The following is a 22,282-nucleotide window of genomic DNA, read 5'->3' on the forward strand; positions in this document are numbered from 1 at the left end:
TTTGTAGTAAAACTACGGTTATACAAATGGTAATCAATGCGCCAAAAAACATTGTTACCATGGTTAATTTTCGTAAGGGTTAATATGTTTTTCTTGTATTTAACCCTCAGGTATCATTTACTTATAATGTGATCATACATAACTATTTTTCAGTTAAATAAATGTTCTATATTTTAGTTCAGTAATATTTAATATTTTAAGGAGATCAGTTAGTACTAAATACTATTTGTGCAATAATTATGGTCTATTGATGACTTCAAATATATATATTATTTTATATGTTTGTTACTTATGTTACAATTTGTGTAATATTTAAGGTTAAATAGAGAAAAGGGTTTTAAATTCCAATGCAAAGAGGCAAATTAGAGTCTGAAAAAAAAATTGTTCATTTGTAATGCCATGGTTTACCCACTAGGTACCTGTATGGCTCTTTACTAAATATACATGTATATAGAATATTGCAGGTCATACCTGCTTACTTATTTTTAGGTTTTTTATTTGAATAAATATTTAGAAATGATTAAACTATTTTTTAATTGTGAAATTTAAAAAGTTAATACCTTACATCCTTTTTTAAATGACACTCGTATAAGTACACACAATGAATGCAAGCAAATACTGAATTTAAACCAAGTTTAAAATGGTGCTAAAAAATCATTCAGCTGCATTTTTATCCCCTTATATGTACAGTATATACATATAAATAGATATGGAATCTAGATTGCCACCCCTCCCCCCAACCCAACCCCCCCACTCCAGAAAATAAAAATAAAAATAAAAAAATAAAATCTCACTCCAAGCTGAACTTCAAAGTCGGCAACCCTGCTCATAATTTCCTTATAGTGGCTAATGTTTACTGCACGTTGTTAATCTTGTTATTTCCCTATAACGGCAGTCTCGCCCATTGACTTACTTCCGCGTTGAACAATGAGGTGGATATAACGCTGAAAATAAATAACTTGCAACTATTAAATAACGCCTTTATTGAATGATAAACAATACAGTCTCAAGCTTAAATCTGGACATTAGTTTGAGGCAAACACAACAGTTTGGTACAGTATTGTACATGACTGAATAATCCCAAAAACACAGATAAAATAGGTAAAACACAATTGTGTTAATAAATTGAGCGTATAAATTAGTTAATACTGCAGTCATGTCTCCTTGAATGAGATTGCGTTTACAGTATGTGAACAACTATGTCAATTGTTCTAGCGCTAATTATGAATTATATCAAAATGTTTTTATTAGTTCATTTTGCATGCTTTATTACTATTTAAAATGTAAAACTGACATTTTTTGAAAACTAAATTAGAGATGACAATGCAATGTATGCATAACTGCACTTTTTAAAAAAGATTTACTTGGTCAGTTAGGTTATTTACGTCATTATTTTTTGAAACTCATGAACTATGGGGAAGAAACATCTGCCATTACTTTGGTGGAAATGCACCAAAATGAACACATTCACAAGATGTAGAACATCATACAAAAAATGTATAAAATCATTTCAAAGAAAAGGAGAAAATGACACTGGAATGTTACAGTATAGATTGGAATGGTGAGACACAATTCTTCAGATGAGGCCGGGCTCAACTTTACTGTGTAAAGTCAAGCAGCCTGCAGTTTTAGTGTGGTCAGAGACTAACCCCACAGAGGCAGTATATATACTTCACTAGTGACTCTATCTACAGTAACGTGTATTAACAGGACAGCAGATCTGCAGACTGAACACACTATTGGGGGGTAGCAGGCCTGTTTTTCTTTTCCTGCCAGTCCTTCTCTCGCAGACTCAGTTCTGCTTCTGTGAATGCTGCAGGGCCCCAGTTAGTGATTTTCTGAGGGTACTTGGGACCTGAAGAGACAAAACATACAATAAGCTGAACGAAATATGGATATTAATATAAATGTACTCACAAATTAGAATAAAATGAACATAAGAAATTAATCATTAAAGGGATAGTTCACCCAAAAATGAAAATTCTTCTTGATTTACTCACCATCAAGCCATCCTAGGTGTATATGACTTTCTTCTTTTAGACAAATACAATTAGAGTTATGTTAAAAATGTCCTGGCTCTTCTCGGCTTTATAATGGCAATGTATGGCTGTTATTTTTTTGAAGTCCAATAAAGTACATCCATCCATCATATAAAGTACTCCACATGGCTCCGGGGTGTTAATAAAGGCCTTCTGAAGCGAATCAATGCATTTTTGTAAGAAAAATATCAACTGTAATCTCTAGCTTCCACTAACTGACATTCACGAGAGAGTGGCGGTCCATCAGATGACGTAGGACGTAAGCTTAGCATAAGCTCCGGTGAGAATATGCCAGTCTCACAAGAACCAGGTTTTGTTTACAGCAGAGGAAAACCAGTCTCCTCTTGGCTTATATCGAAATCCTTTGACATTTTTCTTTACAAATCCTCGTTTTGTACTTCTTAATCATGACCGGTGCTTTTTTCTGCTCTTTCATTTGTGTTTCCAGGTTTGTCATCCGCTGGAACGCCACTCTCTTGTGAATGTGCGTACGATGGTTAGCAGAAGTTAGAGATTACGTTTTTTCAAGTTTTAAATACGGATGTTTTTCTTACACAAACGCACCGATTCTCTTCAGAATGCCTTTATCAACCCCTCGGAGCAATGTGGAGCACTTTCTATTATGTATAGATGCAGTTTTGGGCTTCAAAATCTCAACACCCATTCACTGCCTTGCTTGGAAGAGCAAGGACATTTTTTAATGTAACTCCGATTGTATTTGTCTGAAAGAAGAAAGTCATATACACCTAGGATGGCTTGAGGGTGAGTAAATCATGGGGTAAGTTTTATTTTTGGGTTAACTATCCCTTTAATTCAGTCAATTGCACTACATTTTTAATGCTACCGGATGCATTGTTTCATTTTATTATATATGCTGAAAATAAGGCTCAACAACCTAAAAGTGGCAGTCATGTGAAGAAATTAGATGCTGGTAATAATACATGTTAAATAAAAGAAAAAAATAATAAAAAAAAGAAAAATCTTCACATTCTTAAAATTAAAGAGAACACAAAAAGAGCTCACCTGGTTGAACGAGCCGTATCAGTCCTTCATGTTGAGCCACCTTGTCTTTCCAGCTCTTTGTGTTATTAGCAGCATCTGCTAGTTTCTTCATCACTTCCTGTTTACATAAAAACATGCAATTTCACCATCAGGAGCAACAATACACAGTTGAAGTCAAAAGTTTACATACACCTTGCAGAATCTGCAAAATGTCAATTATTTTACCTGAAATAATTTTGAGCTCCATCATTTCATACTGAGGACAACTGAGGGACTCATATGGAACTACAACTACAGAAAGTTCAAACGCTCACTCATGCTTCAGAAAGAACCACGATATATTAAGAGCTGGGGGTGAAAACTTTTGGAATTTGAAGATCAGGGTAAATGTAACTTATTTTGTATTTTGGGAAACATAAGTATCTTCTGAAGGGCAGTACTAAATGAAAAAAAAAAAGATATTTAGGCTAAATAAGAAAAATGTACACATTTACATTCTATTCAAAAGTTTACACCCCCCGTCTCTTAATGCATCATTTTTACTGCTGGAGCATCAGTGAGCGTTTCAACCTTCTGTAATAGTTGCATATGAGTCCTTCGATTGTCCTCAGTGTGAAAAGATGGATCTCAAAATCAAATGGTAATTGTTGGAAAGGGTTCAAATACACAAAAATGCTGAAAAACCAAAGAATTTGTGGGACCTAAAGGATTTTTTTCAAAAGAACAGCAGGCAGTTTAACTGTTTAAGACAAACAAGGGACTCATAAACAATCACTAAACAAAAAAAGCAGCTGTGGATCATTCAGGTAACAACACAGTATTAAGAATCAAGTGTATGTAAACTTTTGAACGGGGTCTTTTTTTAATAAATTCAACTATTATTTTCTCTTGTGGACTATATGTAAACATCTTTTATGTGAAATATCTTATTCAGATCAGTACTAAATAAAAGAAAAACATGCATTTTGTAAGACTCTTCTTATTTTGGCAAAATAATTAACATTTCGCAGATTGTAAATTTTTGACTTCAACTGTATAAGACTCACACTGCTGTATTCAGCCACTAGATGGCAACATTTTTCAGCAATGAAGATCACAACTTTAGCACACCTAGCCTCCAGCTTTATTATTCTAGCGTCTTACCTCGTATTGCTCCAGTGCACCCTGTCTGTCAGCCTCCAGTTGATGCAGCTGCTGCATGGCAGACTGCAAAGCGCTCTCCTTCGCCAGCCGTTCTCGTTCCAGCTCCTGTTTTTCTGCCTGTGTCTGGGAAATGGTCTGCTGTTGATACAGGTGTATCTGCTCTAGCTCTGCACGCTTGGATACCTCTTCTTCCAACAGCCTGCGGCAAACACAGATGCACATGCTCACATTTAAAAAAAACAAGCACAAAACAATCCTTTTTACAAGCATTTTAGATCTTAGACAGGCAGTAGAGAAAAAAGGACAGAAAAGTGGCAGGGGAAAAAGGGAAATTCTGAATGTCGCAAGATCTTGTGTTATAGTTGTGTCTCAAAAAAAGGCTAAATTGTCACAGTGTGTGGATGAGCTAGTGTCAGCACCGGGGTTGTGCAAAATTTAACATTTATCAGCTGAGTTTCTATACAAGTATAAAACTTCAAACCTCTAAACGTTTTTGAATTTTAAAACAAGGCTTTGTCAAGTCAACATTAAAATTTAGTCCTGACAAAGTAAATAAAAGTAACATTTAAACTGGCTGAATGGCATTCATGAGCCAACAAAAGCCATATAAATTAGGGGAATTCACATACTGGTGATAGAGCTGATTGTGTCATTTTGTGTGAGTTTGGGTAAAGTGATGAGCTGGCGATGGGTCAGCACAAGCACAGGAAGAGATTTGGGTTTCATGGGGTGAGACAGGGAACAGGAACTGCAGACTTGAACAGACATCTCAGACATCCTCGTGTTTGTGACGCTACTCGAACTTCCCACCTTACAAGGAAATGGACAGCCTTTTGTAGGCCGCCCCGTTCCAGGTGTCACATGACCTTACTCTGAAGGTTTTGTCATGCCACAAACTGCCTATAGTATAATAATATGTTGCTTTGCCACTGTTGGGCAGATCAGACTACAATTTAAACCCTATTGTAACATACACTACAGTGAGGAACTGAACAAACAGGCTTGGAAGAGAGTCTGGGTTATGATCGCTGTATTACAGACAGCATGAACTTAACACATTCCGTTTAACTCGCATGCATTTAAATGGCTGAATATCAGCAAAAGTCATAAAAAAATCAGATCATATATGTGACCCTGGACCATAAAACCAGTCATAAGTAGCACATATACTTGCCGTTCAAAAGTTTGGGATCAGTACAGTTGTTAATGGAGTCTCCTATGCTTATCAAGGCTGTATTTATTTGATCAAAAATACAGAAAAAAAAACAGTAATATTGTAAAATATTATTCCAACTTCTAATACTGGTTTCCTATTTTCAATAAACTTTAAAATGGAATTTATTTCTGTGACACGGCACTGAATTTTCTTCAACCAATATTCCAGTCTTCAGTGTCACACGATTCTTTAGAAATCATTATATGTTGATTTATTAAAACAGTTGTGCTGCTTAATATTTTTTTTTCGGAACCTGTGATATGTTTTTCTTTGATTCTTTGATGAAAGTTTAAAGGAACAGCATTTATTTAAAACAGAAATATTTTCTATTTGAAAAGATTTCAACTTGCTGAATAAAAGTATTAATTTCTTGGAAATAAAAAAGAAAAAACATTTACTCACCCCAAACCTTTAAACAGTAGCGTATATTGTAACACAACATTTATATTTTGAAAAAACACTGCTCTTTTTAATTTTTTAATTAAATAATCCTAAAAAAAGTATCACAGATCCCAAAAAATATTAAGCAGCACAACTGTTTTCAACACTGATAATAAATCAGCATATTAAAATGATTTCTGAAGGATCGTGTGACACTGAAAACTGAAGTAATGATGCTAAAAATTCAGCTTTGCTTAAATTATATAAAAATAGAAAACTGTTATTTTAAATTGCAATAATATTTCACAAAATTAGTTTTTTTCTGTATTTTTGACCAAATAGATACAGCCTTGATGAGCATAAGAAACCTCTTTAAAAACATAAAAAAAATATTACTGATCCCAAACTTTTGAATATATATTATATATGTGTGTGTGTGTGTGTGTGTGTGTGTGTACTTGTTTTTGCTACATAGTGGGGACCAAATGTCCCCACAATGATAGTAAAACCTGAAATTTTTGACATTGTGGGGACTGGCCTGCGGTCCCCACAATGTTAAAAAATGATTAAAAATAGTAAATGATGTTTATCTGAAAGTGTAACGATGCAAACATGTTTTCTGTGAGGGCTAGGTTTAGGGTTAGGGTTGGGTTAGGGGATAGACAATATCGTTTGGTCAGTACAAAATCTATAGAAGTCTATGGAAAGTCCCCACAATTCACAAAAACAAACATGTGTGTGTGTGTGTATGTGTACTTCTGACCACTACCTTTTTGATAACTTCTCAAAAATTCCATCTTTCTTATGCTAATATAGTTTGGTTCAGTGTTTGCTCTTCTCAAAAACCCTCCACCTCCCCAGCTCCACCTGTCTAGATCTGCTACAGAATTTATGTATGCTTATTCATGCAGCAGCAACAGCAACTTTAATGCTCACAGAAGCATGTCTGTGTATCTGCTGGCAGCATGTGTAGCAGATCTAAAGGACCAAGACCAAATGCATTAACACCGTCATATCCATTAACATGCTAACTATTCCGAGAGTTGTCACGATTAAAATATATATTTACCTGGCCTGTAGTTTTCTGACAGTTTCCTCATCTTGTCTGGCCTGTCTTTCCTCCTCAAGTGCTTCTTCTAAACTGTTATACATGTTCTCCAGCTCACGTACGCGTTGCAGGTACTGCTCTAACTCACTGGACTTTTGAGCCACCTGTTCCTCCATTTGCTGCCGCACCTAAAACACATATAAAAGAATATTGGACCCAATTGACTTTCACTAAACAAAAATAAACTGCTGTGTTCCACAGAAGAAAGTAGTTAGTTCTTGAAATACATTAACAATTAGATCAAGAATGATTAATGATGACAATTTTTATTTTTGGCTAACTATCACTTTAAAAAAAAAAGTATCAGTGCTGACTGGTTTTATGTGTGACTGTGTGCATATTTTGTGCTTCCACGTTTTCAGTTATAACTGTAGAAAGCAGAACTTGAGCTGCAGCATACTTCCTGTAATATTACAAATATGGACCTGTGGAGGTGAAGTAATTCAGCACCTCACTGGCCAAAATAACCTCCCTATGTACATGATACCAAAGGGCATAAAAGAGGCACTGCTAAAAGCCATGCTAGCCAAACCAAGTTTAAAAAGCAAACAACTACCATTTTCTCTTTTTCCATTTCCACTCTGTAAAGATCCTGCAGCTCGCTCTGGGTCTGCAGACGTCTGCGTTCTTCTTCTGCTGCATTGGCTGCGGCCTCCTCCAGTTTCTGTGCAACACAAAGACTTTCTTCATTTGTAAAGAAATCATATACACATCATGTTGAACTGGGTTTTAAGAGTTGGCTACAAGCAAACAAGCTAATTTTTACTATTGGATCATAATACCACTACCCAGAATGCAAGAGTTCAGACATGGGAAATACCATCTGGATTAGGGCCAATGAAACTTCATATGCAAGCTTTAGCACATGCAAGCTTTAGCACAGCAGGAGCCTAAGTGAAAAAGTGAAAGTGATGACATATCTCAAGTATGGTGACCCATACTTGAAATTGGTCCTCTGCATTTAACCCATCATGAGTGCACACGCACACACACTGTGAACACACACCCGATGCCATTGCTCCAGTGCCCAGGGAGCAATTGGAGGTTTGGTGCCACTTCAGTCATGGTATTGAAGGTGGAAAGAGTACAGTACAGTGGGAATCGAACCAGCGACCTTTGGGTTACAAACCCAACTCTCTAACCATTAGGCCATGACTGCCTTTTAGCAAACCAAACAGAAATAGACCACAAAACTAAATATTACACATCCATCACACCTTATAACCTTTTACACAGTGTGCATACTTTTTCTCTTTTAACCCAACAGGTTTTAATTGGAAACTGCATAATGTTTAAGTTAAATACACATGAGCGACAACAGTATCCTCCGCTGACCACAATCTCACCCTCAATCACTTTCTGCCTTGTTGTGGTCTGATAGCAGGTCAGTGTGAGATCCCAGGTGGCCGTGCTGAGTGACAGGGCAGGTATTGTTTTAGTATGAACTCCTCAGGGTTTGGAACGGCCCTCTCTAGCTTTCTCCCCAGGCACCTATTGTCCTGCTATGTATTAGAGGACAGGGGGAGAGGCACTGACACATCAATGCTGGACTGTTCTCCATGCAGACAACAGTTCAGACACAATTAGATCAGACAATGAGAACTTGTCATCAGCGTAAATCAAATGATTGTTCCCAGTTAACACTGTATGCACTGTGTCAGACGGGGTTCTATTGGAGTATATTGCGTTTTGTGTAATTTACTGTAATCAGCTGTCATCTGTTGGACTTCGCAGTTTATTTTGAAATGCTTTTGGGTAATTTAATGTTAATGTTTTATATTTTTAAAATATTTTTAAAATGTAAGACAAGAAAAAAAACAAGTTCAGTCAAGCTTATTTTAATTTTATTTGATTTTTTTTACTTATTATAGTTGTTGCGTATTGCTTTAAACAGAAGAGTCAAAGAATAAAGTCTTAATTACTTTTTTAAATTTGTAGGTCAATACGTAATGTAAGGATGAAAAAAGTATATAAAAGTGTATTTCCAAAAATTTAATTGTTTATTTTGGTTACTGTTGCATACACTACCAGTCAAATGTTTTTGAACAGTATTATTTTTAATGTTTTTTTAAAGAGAAGTCTCTTCTGCTCACCAAGCCTGCATTTAATTGATCCAAAATACAGCAAAAGCAGTAATATTATAAAATATATTTAAAATAACAGCTTTCTATGTAATTTATTCCTGTGGTCAAAGCTAAATTTTCAGCATCATTACTCCAGTCTTCAGTGTCACATGATCCTTCAGAAATCATTCTAATATGCTGATTTGCTGTTCGGTAAACATTTATAACACTGAGATAAGAGAGATAACACTGATGAAGTTCCAGTCAGAAAATCTCTAATATGGAAAAAGGCATCGCTATTGCTGTAACTGAATATAAACAAGATATAACGTTAAACGTTTTAAATGATGAAATGTAAGGACAATAAACACTCGTCTGCATTAATATATGGTTTATCTGTGTTCTTCAAGCTATCTCTGGTATTTTCATAATGATTACGTATATTTGTAAACCACTGCTAATCGACATACAGAATAGAATATATTGTCTGCCTCATTCTATAATAAGAAGCCACATCAGATCACAAAAGGAAGTTATTTCCAACACTCGACCGATGCTGTGAAGTAAAAAAAAAGTTACAATGTTCTCTTTTGTTGAACAACAAGTTTAGAAAGGCTTATTGCATTTCATTAGAAGGGAAGATACTCTGCAAGTGTTGCTTTTTTAAATATAAACGGGGAGGTTTTCTCATCTCAGCACGTGAAATCACGGGCAAACACAAAGCAAATTTGGAGAGAAATAAAACAAGGAAATTATTATTTAAATGCAAAACCGGAAAAACGCAATTCACAAGCACGTACTGAACCGTGAATGTCATACCGATTGGTTCGATATTATATTGAGTAGTGTGACACCCCTAATTCAAGTACAAAACAATTATTTTAAATAGTAAAAGTATTTCAAAATTTTAAAGTTTTCGCTGTACTTTGGATAAAACAAATGCAGGTTTGTTGAGCATTAAAAATCTTACTGTTCAAAAACATCTAGTCGAAAATCTAGTCAAAGAATCCAGTCTTGGTTTATATTTTTATGCCAAACATAGTGTAAAATCTATAAATTAAGGAAAGTGACAGACAAATCCTTTTTCATCACACTACTCAACATTTGAGCTCTCATCATTAAGATCTCACACGTCTTTGTAGGTTAACCGATGTGCTGAATGTGTAACACGGTCATGCTTATCTTACTGATTTAAATCCACTTGCCGACGACAAAGCTCGTTAGGGATAAGTCTGGCTAAACTCTGATTTAACAATATTAAAACACTCAACTGGAAAAGATAATCAGGATAACGAGAAATTAGAAAGTTAAGAAGGGTTAAATACACAACCACAATTCCTCACCCAACCCCCAACTCACATACACACTTAATTCACAACTCTATATAGGGTGTGAAACCACACACACAAGCTAATCTAATTTCAGCTTCAGTACTGGCCATTCAGGATGAAACAACTTCTGCTGAAAGGTTTCTGTAGAGAGCGTGAATATGGAAGGTGGTACTTGAAATAAAAGATAAGGGTTTCAGTGAAATCCGAATTCATGAATAGCAGAGAGAGATTACAAAGAGCCACCATGGGTTCCTGGGAAAACACTGTTTCATGAATGGTCAGTGTGGCAATAGTCACTGTTCCTGTTTCACTCGTTAAACCGCAGTGCAGGGGGTATGTTTGTAGTTTTGTTCCAATACCGACAGAACTTTATCTTTCCACATTAAATACCAGTCTAAATACAAGTCTAACAATTGTAGTCAAAATCTGTATTTCCTAACATGGTAACATCTCAGATGGATTGTTTTTTAATCACAGAATAACAGCCATATTCTGTATAATAAAGCGTAGAAGGAACAATGTGGCAAACCATGCAATTTCCAGTAAAAGTGTACTGAGAGAGTCATATTTGAGTGAGGTGTTAGAAACAGAGATTGGAAGCTCAGCAGTTTACAGACCTTCCTCAAGGCCTCCAGCTCTCTCTGTTTGTTCTCATTGGCCGTCTGCAGTTCTCTCATTCTCAGCTCTAGTTCTTCCTGCTCAGCCTGTTGTTTCTGTCGTAACTCTCGCCGCTTCTGCCTTGCCTCGTGGTGTGGAGCTGGACGTCCCACCTTCAGGAGTGTTATACAAGTCTGAATAGCTGAGTGGGCATAAAGGACAGAAGTTATATACTTTGATATGAACATAATACACCATATGCAGTATATATATAGTGCTGTCAATCAAAAATAAATAAATAATGAAATCACACGTTTAATCGCAATTAATCCAACCTAACATTAAAAATTGAAAAATTACAGGTTTGAATGCTCACTCATACTGATAAATAATTAACATTTTTAATGATTCTGAAAGGGGGATGTAAAGTTTTCAACCTCAACTGTAAGTAGAAGTTTGCAAATATGACTCAAATGACCTAAAATGTGAAACACTGAATGTGTGCTGGATTCTTGCTTGCTGTTTTTCTTCATTATTCAGCCTACTATATTCATTAAATATAGTTATACTATATTTTGTAAACAAATTCATTAGCTCACATAATTTTAATCATTTTAAGCAAGTTAAACATTCATATTTAAATCCAAATGTTTAAAATATCAATTAAAAAAAGACATGTAGATTCAGTGTGATCAAACATTTTACTGGTAGTCTTTTTTTCTTTCTGTGAAAGACACAACAGAAATCTCACCTTGAATCCATTCTTGTTTTTTCTTTTTATCAGAGGCGCTGATTTCAAAGCTTTTGTCAACGCATTTGACATAGAAAAGGCACTTCTTCCCCTCCTTATCAGGTAAGGACTGCAGAGGAATGCATGAGGTCATCACAATAAGAGGAAAAGGAAATGTGTTCAAAAGAACGATGTCACCATGAAAATTACAGACACAGGCCTTTACTATTGCGTTACTTACGGTAAAGGCCCAGCAAAAATAATATGTGACCTTGCACAAAACAAGTCATAAGGGTCAGTTTTTTGAAACTGAGATTTATACATCATCTGAAAGCTGATAGGACAATATCTAAAAAATTAAGTTTTGATATATTTGCAGTAGGAAATTTACAAAATATCTTCATGGAATATGATCTTTACTTAATATCCTAATGATTTTTGGCATTAAAGAAAAATCTGTAATTTTGACCCATACAATGTATTGTTGGCTAGGTTTTGTGGTCCAGGGTCACATATTTAGAATAAATCATTACAAAGAAATAATTCTTTGATGAGCCCTTACCTCAACACAACAATTTCCATCTAGTAGTATGTCTCCTTTCTTCTCTGTAAGATCTTCACTGGCATAGTATGAAATTAAGTTGGGCTTCAACAGGAACCACCGTTCAGTCCAGTTCTTCCTTTTATGGCCCTTTTTCATCATGTAACCCTGTAACAGGTCAAAGGAACAAGTCACATTGACAGTTTCCTGCTGGAAACAACGGTGAGTCCTGCTCCTCAAATGATCTATATGAGTCATTCTGTATCACTGCTACAAAGTCTGGATTCTACATGCTGACTCACATATTCTTTTTTTTCTAAGGTGGCCTTGTTAACACAAAATGTGCATTTCACGCCATGTAATTATTGCATCCTGTTTAACTGTCAGTTTCCTATGACTTAGTTTATCTGTATCTGATCCTGGCTGTGGCTGCACAGCTGGCCTTGGCACCAATCTCTCTCTCTCTCTCATTCATAGTCGAAGCAGAAAACAACACTGATGCCAGTGTGTTTTGTTCACACTGCCCTCAGATCTCCAAAACATACAGGCTTCAAAACACAGGCTGCTGATATCATGGCCAAAGTCAGTCTACTAAAGGTCATAATTAGCAGACGTATATTGCATAGGCTACATGCCGGTAAGACATTAACGTTCCAGGTATGACCTACTTTAAACATGATGAAATGGAATTGTAACAGGTTTGACAATAACCGACACAATGAAACACTGATTGTATCAATCAATATTTGGAGAGTTCATTCAAAAAAAAAAGGGAATGAAATGAATACTTTTACTCAGTAAATTAATCAATACTAACAGTAAATACACTACCACTCAAAAGATTTGTAATGTTTTTAAAGAATTTCCTTTTGATCACCAAGCCTGCATTTAATTGATCCAAAGTACAGCAAAAACAGTAACATTTTGAAATTTTTTACTATTTAATATTTTAAAGTTTTCTATTTGAATATTTTTTAAAATGTAATTTATTCCTGTGATCAAAGCTATATTTTTAGCATCATTACTCCAGTTTTCAGTGTCACATGATCTTTCAGAAATCATTCTAATATGCTGATTTGCTGTTCAGTAAACATTTATTATTATTATTATTATTGTCAATATTTAAAACAGTTGAGCATTTTTTGTAGAAAGATCCAAAGATCAGCATTTATCTAAAATAAAATAAAAAGCTTTTGTAACATTATACACTGAAAAGCTTGGAGTCATTCTATTTATTTATTTATTTATTTATTTATTTGTAAAGAAATGACAGAAATTAATACTTTTAATTAGCAAGGATGCTTTAAACTGGTCAATAGTGATGATAAAGACATTTATAATGTTACAAAAGATTTATATTTTAGATAAATGCTGTGCTTCTGAACTTTCTGAAAAAAAATCTACACAGCTGTTTTCAACATAATAATAATAATAATAATAATAATAATAATTTTTTTTTTTTTTTTTTTTTTTTTTTTTTTTGAGCAGCAAATCAGAATATTAGAATGATTTCTGAAGGATCATGTGACTGGAGTAAAGATGCTGAGAATTCAGCTTTGTAATCGCAGGAAATAAAAAAAAAAACCTGTTATTTTAAATAATAAAAACATTTCAAAATTGTACTTTTTTATGTACTTTGGATCAAATAAATGCAGGCTTTGTGAGCAGAAGAGACTTCTTTAAAAAGAATCCTGAAAAAACATGTATTGGTTTCCACAAAAAATATTAAGCAGCACAACTATTTTTAAAATTGATAATAATAAGAAATATTTACCGAGCACAAAATCAGCATCAGAAAACAATTCTTTGAAATCAACTTTGTCATCACAGAAATAAATATGTTTTTAAAATATATAAAAATAATAAATATATTTATTTAATGGTATTGTCATTATATAAAGTGTTTATTCACAATCAAACTGATTTTGCATAGGGTATGTGAACTTGCCAAATGCCAAATGAGAGTTTGACACTGGTTCATCACATATGCTGAGTGTCATAAATATGCTAGAAAAAAAAAAAAGTGTCAAGTAATGCCATTTTCACAGGTACAAACAAAGTTTGATGGCCGATTAAAAATATTTATGTCCAGTATTTCTCAATTTGGAAGCCATCGGAAGGCATGTATGTGTAAACTGTATACAGTTTCTGTTATACTGGAGCTGTACTTCTCCTACCTGTTTGAGCACATCCAGAATAAGTTCCTGGAAGACTTCATTAATGCCCATGGAGAGGGTCTGGCGGTCCATGCCCTTACTGAAGTGACCCATTCCCACCAGCTCAATTAGCTCCCACACGTTCAGACACTGGTGTTTGCTGCTCAGCTGGATCTTGTATTCTTCAAACTTTTCCTCAATCCAGCTGCCGCCCATGGCTTCCGTCAGCTTACGAAGGAAGTACTCTATCTAAGGGTGGGAGCATAAACACAATTACCAATCATTTATTATACTACATGAGAAAACAGCATGTATTTTTGTTGCAAAAAAAATGCACATTTGTTTTTAAATGCTAGTTATTCTTGTGCAACACAGACAGCACAGAAATCTAAAAGAACTGGTTTGATCTACTTGATTTCACTAAGAATAAGTATAATAATCTAGACATAGTTCCCTCTTTAGTAAGCAAAAAGATATCACAGTCACATATATTAACAGCAAGCTGAAACTTCCTTTTGACAACTGATTACAATCACAACCAGACTGGAAGAACTAAACAGAAGTTTATAAAACAGAAGTTCTAAAGAATAAAAATAATCTTATTTACATAAAAATATCATGGGAGATTAGAAATGGGAACTACACTATTAATCATAAAAAAAGGTCTGAAAAAAAGCTGTTCTCTTTTTCACAAGGCTCGTAAAACCATGGAAATATAGAGGGATTTTGATTCGCAGGCCTGGAAAAGTCGAAAAATGAATACAATTGTTTTCTTTAATTGTTGAGTTTAGAATTAATATACAGCTGAAGTCAAAACTTTAAATACACTTTGCAGAATCTGCAAAATGTTAATTATTTTACCAAAATAAGATGGATCATACAAAATGCATGTTATTTTTGATTTAGTACTGACCTGAATAAGATATTTCACATAAAAGACATTTACCTATAGTCCACAAGAGAAAATAATTGTTGAATTTATAAAAATTGCCCTGTTCAAAAGTTTACATACACTTGATTCTTACTACTGTGTTGTTACCTGAATGATCCACAGCTGTGTTTTGTTTTGTTTTTTTGTTTTTGTGTGTGTGTGTGTTTGTGTGTGTTAGTTGTTTACTGCCTGCTGTTCTTCAGAAAAATCCTTCAGGTCCCACAAATTCTTTGTTTTTTTAGCATTTTTGTGTATTTGAACCCTTTCCAACAATGACGGTATGACTTTGAGATCCATCTTTTCACACTGAGGACAACTGAGGGACTCATATGCAACTGTTACAGAAGGTTCAGACGCTCACTGATGCTTCAGAAGGCAACAATGCATTAAGAGCTAGGTGGGTGAAAACTTTTGGAATTCGAAGATCAGGGTAAATTTAACTCATTATGTCTTCTGGGAAACATGTAAGTATCTTCTGTAGTTTCTAAAGGGCAGTACTAAATGAAAAAATATAATATTTAGGCAAAATAAGAAAAATGTACACATCTCCATTCTGGCTCTTAATACATAATTTTTCCTTCAAAAGCTTGAACCTTCTGTAATTGCATATGAGTCCCTCAGTTGTCATCAGTGTGAAAAGATGTATCTCAGACTCATACAGTCATTGTTGGAAGGGCTTCAAATACACAAAAATGCTTAAGGAAGAACAGCAGACAGTTTAACTGTTCAGGACAAACAAGGGACTCTTGAACAACTATCACTAAAAAAAACAGTCAGCTGTGGATCATTCAGGTAGCAACAGAGTATAGTATGTTAACTTTTGAACAAGGTCATCAGTTAAACATAAAATTCAACCGTTATTTTCTCTTGTGGACTATATGTAAACATCTTTTATGAGGAATATTATAATGCAGGTCAGTACCAAATCAAAAACAACATGTGTTTTTTATAATCCCTCTTTTTTTTGTAAAATAATTAAAATTTTGTACATTCCGCAAGGTGTATGTAAACTTTTGACTTCAACTGCAATTAGATTTTTAAACATCTTTATCTAGTAATCACAAACTACTGGGAAAGTATATAAATATAGTTATCCTTCTCACCTCCTCTGAGACCATGACCAATGGATATTTATCCTCCGAGAGGAAGTTGAAAATGCACCAGATCTTAAATGCATCATCATCTGAGATAAGCAGGTGGTTTCTGTTGAGGTTTTTTCTGGCACACAGAGTCCAGCACATCCTGTTAAAATCCACTCGGTCAAAGTTGTCCTGGACCTGCAAAAATTAAATGTCCTCATGAGACCTTGTGGAACTAATAAATGCAAAAACAACAGGGTAGAAGCTGAACAACAATAGAATAAAATAAATTGTTAGATAGGCTCAACTCTAATTAGATTTGATGCACAGATCAAAACGAACAAAATGTCCTGAATCTGATTTACAAGTGCAAAGTAGGCCTGAAACCTATTCAAGGCACACACAACACTGCAAATAAGACATGTTTTTTCCCTAGTACTTAACTAGAGTTCCCATGGATACTTTTGGAGCCTTCTGGGCACAGTTTTGCATCCAGTGCCCATCTGAGTAGTGCTAAACATTCAGTTGAGAAAACTGCAAAACATTTTAGAAAGCTTAACGTCTGGACAAACCTGAACTTAATTATGGCAAAAATTAAAATTGAAAAGTAGTAAATATGTGTTGGACACAATATGTCTGACAAATCTAGCATGTACTACAGTTATTATTTAATATTAATCAAAAGCATATAATGTCTCTTAAATATTACTGACAAAGAACATGAGAAGATTTTTAAAAATAATTTTAATATTTTTTAATAATTAAATAATATGCATTTTATTTATTCTTTCAGGTCCAATAGTAAAAGAAATCACATTTCATCATATTTTATACAGAAATAAGCACTGATTTTATTTGGGGCGGCAAAATGACAACTTAAGCCTACAACTGTCTTAAATTGAGATTAATTCACTGCTATGAACTCGCACATTAAAAGCAAACCACAAAAAGAAGCTGAACTGCTCGAATGACCTATCATTGCCTAACACTATTTATAGTCCTCTGTCGGGTGGAGTAACATGAGCAACAAAAAAAACAAAACAAAACAAAAAACAGACAACTCCCATGAAACACCATCACTGTAATCCACCAACTCAAGCGCCGTCTCGGTTGCAGTGCTGTATGTTTGTTTTGAAATGGCAGCTCCTCTTTACAAGTCTATGTGCCAGATTTCATCCCTCGCTCACACACGCACCTCCCATCGCGCCCGGGCTTTCTCTGGGAGACTCACAATAGGGGCCTTGTGGAGACCTGAGTGGCCAGTGGAGCCTCTGTTCTTCTCCAGATGAAGCTGTTCATTTGTATTCATGGGGCTCGGGCTCCATCACATTCATAAATAGACTTTATCACGCCTGTGAATAACTGCTTTATGGTTTCTCTGACTGTGAGGGGTCGTGAGGGTGAGAAAGTCTTAAGTTTTACGGTAGGAGGTGTTTGGGATGAGCAAGACTGCATGGTTTCTGACAGCTAGTCAATGCGATCAGTTCTTTATTCTCATTACGAGAATAAAGTCAAAATATGTAGAGAATAAAAAGTCAAAATATTACGAGAATAAAGTCTAAATTACCAGAATAATGTCGAAATTACGATAATAAAGTCGAAATTATGAGAATAAAGTCAAAATGTTTCAAGAATAAAGTAGAAATTATGAGAACAAAGTCGAAATATTACAAGAATAAAGTAGAAATTATGAGAATGAAGTCAAAATGTTTCAAGAAAAAGTAGAAATTATGAGAATGAAGTCAAAATGTTTCAAGAATAAAGTAGAAATTATGAGAATGAAGTCAAAATGTTTCAAGAAAAAGTAGAAATTATGAGAATGAAGTCAAAATGTTTCAAGAAAAAGTAGAAATTACGAGAATAAAGTCAAAATATTACGAGAAAAAAGTAGAAATTACGAGAATAAAGTCGAAATTACGAGAATAAAGTCGAAATTATGAGAATAAAGTAGAAATTATGAGAATAAAGTCAAAATATTATGAGAATAAAGTTGAAATTATGAGAATAAAGTTGAAATTATGAGAATAAAGTTGAAATTATGAGAATAAAGTCCAAATATTACGAGAATAAAGTCCAAATATTTTGAGAATAAAGTTCAAATATTACGAGAATAAAGTCCAAATATCACGAGAATAAAGTCGAAATATTTTGAGAATAAAGTCCAAATATTACGAGAATAAAGTCCAAATATTACGAGAATAAAGTCCAAATATTTTGAGAATAAAGTCAAAATATTACGAGAATAAAGTAGAAATTATGAGAGTAAAGTCGAAATTATAAGAATAAAGTAAAAAATTTATGAGAATAAAGTCAAAATATTACGAGAATAAAGTCGAAATTATGAGAATAAAGTCGAAATATTACGAGAATAAAGTTGAAATATTACGAGAATAAAGTCGAAATATTAAGAGAATAAAGTCAAAATATTATGAGAATAAAGTCGAAATTATGAGAATAAAGTCAAAATATTATGAGAATAAAGTCGAAATTATGAGAATAAAATCGAAATTATGAGAATAAAGACGAAATTATGAGAATAAAGTCAAAAACACTGCATTGAACAAGCACATGTAAGAAATTAATTTCCTGGCACAATGATCAATATACACATTAATGGACATTATTCAAACCTATTTAACTTTGCAACTGACCCTTCGTGGAGAGTTTGATTGACAGTCAATCAATCATAACACCAAATCTGACATTATTTTGGTCCGATAAACAAACCAGACAGAAGAACAGTCCAACTTGAACTTGGACTTGAACTTGGAAAAAAAGTGTTTTGAGTCTTTCTGCGGTTGAAACGAGATATCCTCTGATGTTTATTCATGTTTATTTCAAGCTATAACTAGTAAATAGGAAGAGTTGATCAGTTAACATGCAGCTTGAACTGAGGCACTACAGCGATCTGTCACATTAAAAAGCCACAAAACAGTATTTATTGTTTGAATTCTTTAAAAAAAAAGACAAAATTTTAAATTGAATTTTTCTAGATAGCTGTCAAGACAAATAGTAAATATTAAATTATGTACACTACTGTTGAAACGTTTATGGTCGTTAAGGTAAAACGCAGTAAAAATTGTAATATTGTGAAATATTAATACAATTTAAAATAACTATTTTCTATTTTAATATACTTTAAAATGTAATGTGATGTACTTTAAAATGTGATGGCAAAACTACATTTTCAGAAGCCATTATTCCAGTGTTTTGGTGACATGATCTTTCAGAAATTCTAATATACTGATTTGCTGCTCAAAAAAATATTTTTATTATATATATAATATTTTTTTTTCATTATTTTTTGTTCATAAAAACTGCATTTATGTAAAATGGAATTTAAAAAAAAGTTTATTAATTAAAAATCATACCGACCACAAACGTTTTAACCCCCAAAGATAGTGTATGTTTCTTTTAACCATCACCTCAGGTAAAACATAGCTGAGAAACAAACTTATTTCGATCTCTGAGCATGCTGTGGTCACAGCATGTCATACTAGAGCATAACCACACTACGTATTAGAAGAAATGGGTCACAAAGCCGTAGACCGTTTTGATAGCATCACTCTATTTTAGTCTTGTGTTTGTGAAGCAGATCTGCGTCTTTTGTTCCTCATTGACATCAGAGCACTTTTCAGACAATGCATTCCTGGAATCAGGAGAGCTGAATGGGTGAGAAAGACGTGGAGGATAAATTACCCAAAAATCACAATCATGCATCGTCTTAAAAAGAGAAGTAAGACGTGTGACTAAGCTGTCAGTGTTCCGTCTCAGACAGAAGACGGTGACTATGTGTGTTTGAATGTTTAAGTGTAAAACTTAACTTGTTTTCTCCCACTGACCACAAGTTAAATTGCTTGGCTGAGAGTCAAAATGGAAGGCAGAGAAAGGGGAAAGGCGGGTCTCTTTGCAGCAGGGTGGAGTGTGTGTTTGGTCACTCATACAACTATACAATTAAAAGCAAAAGTGTGACCAGAGAAAGCTGACAATACTTGGCTAGTGATGTTAAATCCCCAAAGTGTGCTAGACAGGAGACCTCAGACAAACATGAAATAGGCAAACGGTTTAAATTAACATTGGCTATAATACCCTTCAACAACAAACGACTTTTTCCTAAACACCAGAAATGAATGCTTTGTGGTACATTGTGAAATCTCTTCCCTCCTTCTGTTTCCTTTTTGCACAAGAAAATGAGAAATTACAAAGAAAGCAATTCTTCCATGTTACTTTCAACATCATTTCACTTGCAAAAAGGCACAAATTTTCATGCCCGAAGCCTTTCATTGTTATCTAACATTTACTTTAAATAGATCCACAGTAAATGCATCAACTATTTTACTCAAATCAGGGTTAGTGAACCATGAGGATAACAAACTTCAAACTTTACATGAGAAAATTTACATTTAAAAAAAAAAAAATGACAGCATTTATGATAAAATGCTACGCTCAGCATGTAAAAATACACGCTGTCTATGGCCCTCAAAAAAATTTTTTCACTCTGACATTGCTGTCGAGATACATTTTATCCACATAAGGACCTGTGGGAAATCCAAATACTTTGTCCAAAGTCAAAGGACTGAAAACCGAAAAGTCCTATAAAAGTCCTACAAATTGCTTACCTTGTCCAGAATGAACCTGTTCAGGTAAGGCATGTATCCCTGATTGGAAACAGGACCTTCATCATCATCTCTGAAATGTTCTTCTAGAGCTACAGGATCATGAGGGATCTTCATCACTGTGCACAGGTTATGGGAAAGCACCTGAAAAACACCAGAGTTTAACACCAAAACATATCCAGTAATAGTTCATTAATGTAAATTCATATTTCAATAATCATCTAAATCAGTGCTTTAACACCTCTGAAGAATTAATCGTAGCATTCAATCATTTTGTGTGCAACCTGCATGCAGTTTTTACATTATACAACGATCCCTTATATTTTCTTATCTTTATAACTTAAAAATTTAGACAAAACATTTGCTTAATTTGCATAACAAAACTTTATCTAAAAGTATTTAAATATGGATACACAGTTTTAAACTAATTCAGCGTTTCGGGAAGGATTAGGCAATAACTAAAGGATGCAGTTATATATTATCTAACGCCTCATCCGTAACACACAACAGTCAGATACCAGAAGCAGAATTCTCTATCCCACGAGTACTTTATAACTTTTTAAGTTTCGAAACAAACTAGTTCAGTCTTACATTTACACTCAGTGCGGCTCCTATGATTCACACGTCCTTAAACTCTAAGAATTTCCCGCACTCAAACATTGAAACAGTGTTTACACTCCAGTGCCCAAACTTAAAAGAACAAGAATGTTAATTCAGTGGCAAAAACAAACCTTCAACTGTGACTTAGACACTTTCCCACTTTTATCCACATCCAGGGCTGTGAATGCATGCCATATTGCTTTGAGGAGCTCGTCCCTTAGTCCCATTTTCAGAGGTAGTGTCTCCCGACTACTGACTGGCGTCGCTCTTGATGTGAACTGTTTTCTCATGAGGCTTTGCAATAGAGCGGTCACATGACCTTAGAACCAGAACTACTGACTGAACTCGCGGTTCGAGCACCACTCAGCGATGAGCGAGTGCCGCTGAAGGACTTCACTGGAATTTATGACATCATTAGGCATTGACCTTAGAATTAGAAAAGATTTTTAGATAATATTTGAGTTTCAAGGGTGTTTGCAAAACGCTTCCAAAATGGATTTTTTTTTTACCTTACTGTCAACTTAAAATATAAACAATGTCAAATGATTAATCGCATCCAAAATAAGTTTTTGCTTACGTAATGTGTATACTGTGTATATTCATTATGTATATATAAATACACACATACGGTGTATATTTAAAAAAATATATATTTACATGAATATAATTATATTTATAATAGATAAATATAATAGGAAGTTGTGTGTATATCTACATATACACATTATGTAAACAAAAACTTATTTTGG

The 22,282-nt window shown here is 34.2% G+C and overlaps 1 protein-coding gene across 1 annotated transcript; it reads right to left on the reverse strand.

The window, feature by feature from the left end:
• Window positions 1-966: 966 nt before the first annotated feature.
• Window positions 967-21,830, reverse strand: swap70b (switching B cell complex subunit SWAP70b). Its single transcript, XM_051135319.1, has 12 exons — window positions 21,665-21,830; window positions 20,937-21,077; window positions 16,342-16,515; window positions 14,329-14,556; window positions 12,173-12,319; window positions 11,632-11,740; window positions 10,901-11,082; window positions 7,446-7,553; window positions 6,851-7,017; window positions 4,185-4,383; window positions 3,063-3,159; window positions 967-1,855 (listed from the first exon to the last, which is right to left on the reverse strand). Exons 1-12 carry the CDS (start codon window positions 21,821-21,823, stop codon window positions 1,737-1,739), a joined length of 1,830 nt encoding a protein of 609 aa, XP_050991276.1. The 5' UTR covers window positions 21,824-21,830; the 3' UTR covers window positions 967-1,736.
• Between the last annotated feature and the right edge of the window lie 452 nt (window positions 21,831-22,282).

This window comes from Labeo rohita, chromosome 18 (assembly GCF_022985175.1).
Source record: "Labeo rohita strain BAU-BD-2019 chromosome 18, IGBB_LRoh.1.0, whole genome shotgun sequence".
Taxonomy (NCBI): Eukaryota; Metazoa; Chordata; class Actinopteri; order Cypriniformes; family Cyprinidae; genus Labeo; species Labeo rohita.

Excerpts from the sequence above, each read along its gene's own strand:
- swap70b (XM_051135319.1), bottom strand. The coding sequence starts at position 21,823 with ATGAGAAAACAGTTCACATCAAGAGCGACGCCAGTCAGTAGTCGGGAG. Across the intron at positions 16,516-20,936 it reads ACAGGTTCATTCTGGACAAG|GTCCAGGACAACTTTGACCG; the intron begins GTAAGCAATTTG and ends TAATTTTTGCAG. Across the intron at positions 7,018-7,445 it reads AAATGGAAAAAGAGAAAATG|GTGCGGCAGCAAATGGAGGA; the intron begins GTAGTTGTTTGC and ends TATGTGTTTTAG.